This window comes from Nymphalis io, chromosome 26 (assembly GCF_905147045.1).
Source record: "Nymphalis io chromosome 26, ilAglIoxx1.1, whole genome shotgun sequence".
Classification (NCBI taxonomy): Eukaryota; Metazoa; Arthropoda; class Insecta; order Lepidoptera; family Nymphalidae; genus Nymphalis; species Nymphalis io.
Genome location: NC_065913.1, coordinates 9,479,394 through 9,482,483, shown reverse-complemented (window position 1 = coordinate 9,482,483; position 3,090 = coordinate 9,479,394). Strand labels below are relative to the sequence as shown.

Genomic DNA, 3,090 nt, shown 5'->3' with positions numbered 1-3,090 from the left:
AAATACAAATTTGATGATAAATATAGAGTAAATGTAAAAAATACACTTATAAATATACATTTTTTTAGTAGGATTACTTTTTAGGTATTTTTAGTTCATACAAATTATAAATTAAAATATTTACTTACAATTGTTTTTACATATGAAAAACGAAACAGCAAATTATTTAATTAATTTTGTTCCCATAAATATTTCTGAATTTCAAAATGGTGTCACTTAAAAATGTCTTACGTTTGTGTTACATAAATACGTATATTTAACTTAAAATAGCAAGTTATATCAGCTTACAGGAACTAGAAAAATCATTTAGATTTAATGTACAAAATTTAAATACTTCGACAAAAGATATGTATACATCAATACAATAATATGAATCGCGCCAAAATTTAAATTTAAAATGGCGTCATGATTATGTTTAAAAATATTTAATATTTTAATAAATTTAAATAACACAATACGAATTTGAAAATGGGGTCTTTTCAAAATAACAGAATATGACATAACAGAGCATTTTTTAATATTCTTGAGGATGGTTATCACACAAATGCTATTTCTGATGTTAGGTCTGCTATTCTTTTAATAATTATTGTTATTTAGCTTAGCGGTATTTTTTTCCATTCATGTTGCCGCAGAGTCTTAAACACAGGCCATTCCTTATATATTCAAAATGGCGCCTAATAAGAATAAAATATAATTTTCAAGCAGTGATGAATCGCTTGAATTTTGTAAAAATTTACCAAAATAGTAATATATAATTTTGTTTTGGTACATATTCAAATTTAGTATTGCATAAGTTAGGTAATAGACGAAATTTCATTTATATTTATAACTGATCAGAATATGATTGACGGGAATAGTTCGTGCTTATAATGCCTGAAGTTCTCAAAAAAATATGACCGAGTTATTACAACTTATACCTAAATTTATTAACATTATTTTATGCTGCAATTTTTTTTAAATTTGTTATGTGTAATATAATAATCAGGTTAGTAAAGGTTTGAATATGTTTTTTTATTTCAAAAATAACTTTTAACGCGACACGTTTTCTTAGACCAAAAACGTAAATGATACTAATTATCTTTGTTTAAAAAAAACTTATTGCGCCCTTATATTGAAAAACGATTTATCCCATACTTATCAACCATTAATTGCTTTTATTAAATTATGTTTAATATTATTGTAGTTTAATTAATATCGATACCACAGATAGCTATAAAAATATTAAATAATACAAATCATAAAAATTCAATGTCATATCGTCTAAAGTAAAATCGGCATTAAATAATCCGATCATTGATAAATAAATATCGTAATGTTATATAAATATGTATCATTAACTTAAAATTGCAATTTATAAACAGGAACTGGATATATCATTTAATGTATATTGACATTTATTAATTAATTATAATTATAATAATTAATTATATATACAACTACAACTGATATACTACATATATATACATATATATGGCTTCTTCCTCCCTTGCTAACGCTGAAAGAAATGATGAGGAACTTAACGCAAATTCGTCCGATGAATCCTCTCTTGTCCGAGAAATAAAATTGTTAAGAGCCGAATTAGCCATGGTCTCTGGAGAGATGACATCTTTTAGACTCGAGCTAGCCAAATTAAATTCCTGTATCACAGAATTTAATAATCGCGTGGACATTATTGAGGAGCGTTTATCTTCATTGGAGCAGCAGAAAGCAGGTAGCAGCCTGAACCGGGACGATATCTCTCATGAAGTAGTTACTCAACTTCGTTCTGAGCTTAATGACCGGGAGCAAGAATGCTTCTCTAATGATCTGGAGATATCAGGCTTGGCAGAAAAGTCCGGAGAAAATGTGATTCAAATTGTCACGCTGGTGGCCAAGAAAATAGGCGTTAATCTTCAGGACGTCGACATTGTGAGCGCGCAGCGATCGGGTCCGCGTCGCGATACTTTGAGTAGCGGCGAGCAGCCGCGCCCGCGTCCTATCACTGTACGGTTGACGCGGCGCGCATTGCGCGATGATATGTTACGAGCGGCGCGTGTACGACGAGGCGCCGACTCCTCGAGCGTTATAGACGGAGAGCCGCGCCGTTTCTACGTCAATGAGCGCCTTACGAAATTAAATAAATTCATATTTTTCAAAGCCAAAGAAGAAGGCCGGAATAAAGGTTGGAAATACATTTGGACGAAGGGCGGGCGCATTTATGTTAGACGTACCTTTGATGCCCCAGTGCACCGAGTACGAGGAGAGGGTGACATCAAAAAAATTTTTGGAGACAGCTAAATTTGAATTTTAAGAGTTTCTTTATTCTAAGTTATTTTTATTATAGATACTATGTTGTTTACTTCAAAGCTCTGTATCGATACTCTAATGAAAAGTTTTTATTACTGTATTACTGTAAATTATTATATTTAATTATTTTTAAGTCTAGTAATGATATGATGAAAAACATTTTACCTTTTGTAATTTTAAATATTTATGGCAATTTGCATTATTATAGTTTTATTACAAAAAGTGGTGTGACATTCAAAAGCTCCCTTGTGATATACATTGAAATAAATTATATTAACATATCTTTAAAGCCATCCAATTACGTTTTTCTAATAATTTTAAAATCTTTAATATTAGAAACTTTATATATAAGTATATGTGCATATACGAGAACAATCACGTATACATCATGTTTATATATGTGTAAGCCTAATGTTATAAGCATATATGGGTGTTTTCAATGGTACTTATCTTCCAATGCATTTACTGTTATAGTACACTATAAATGGGGGGCGTAAAAAATATTAAAATTGGATTTTTAAACCCTGGTTCACTTAGTACACACCACGAAGAATTATTAGTTGCCTTAGAACGACACAACGTTGACATTTTGGCTCTTAACGAGACATGGCTTCGGGGTGGAGAGGTGGGGCGCGCACCGAAGGTCGCGGGTTACCGTCTGTGTCATATACCCAGACCGGAAACATTACGTTCGCGTGGCGGCGGTGTAGGATTTTATATCAGACGAGGGCTGTCTACACAGATTCTCCAATATCCAATTGAATCTAGGGTTGAACAGATGTGGCTTAGGACTCGGCATAGTAA

At 31.7% G+C, this 3,090-nt stretch overlaps 1 protein-coding gene across 1 annotated transcript; it reads left to right on the top strand.

Annotated features, from left to right (window-relative positions):
• The first annotated feature begins 1,584 nt into the window (after positions 1–1,584).
• LOC126778408 (uncharacterized) lies at positions 1,585–2,277 on the top strand. The gene has a single exon (XM_050501895.1). The coding sequence runs from the start codon at positions 1,585–1,587 to the stop codon at positions 2,275–2,277; it is 693 nt and encodes a 230-aa protein (XP_050357852.1).
• Positions 2,278–3,090: the final 813 nt, after the last annotated feature.

Coding starts and splice junctions, on each gene's coding strand:
- LOC126778408 (XM_050501895.1), top strand. CDS start 1,585: ATGGTCTCTGGAGAGATGACATCTTTTAGACTCGAGCTAGCCAAATTA.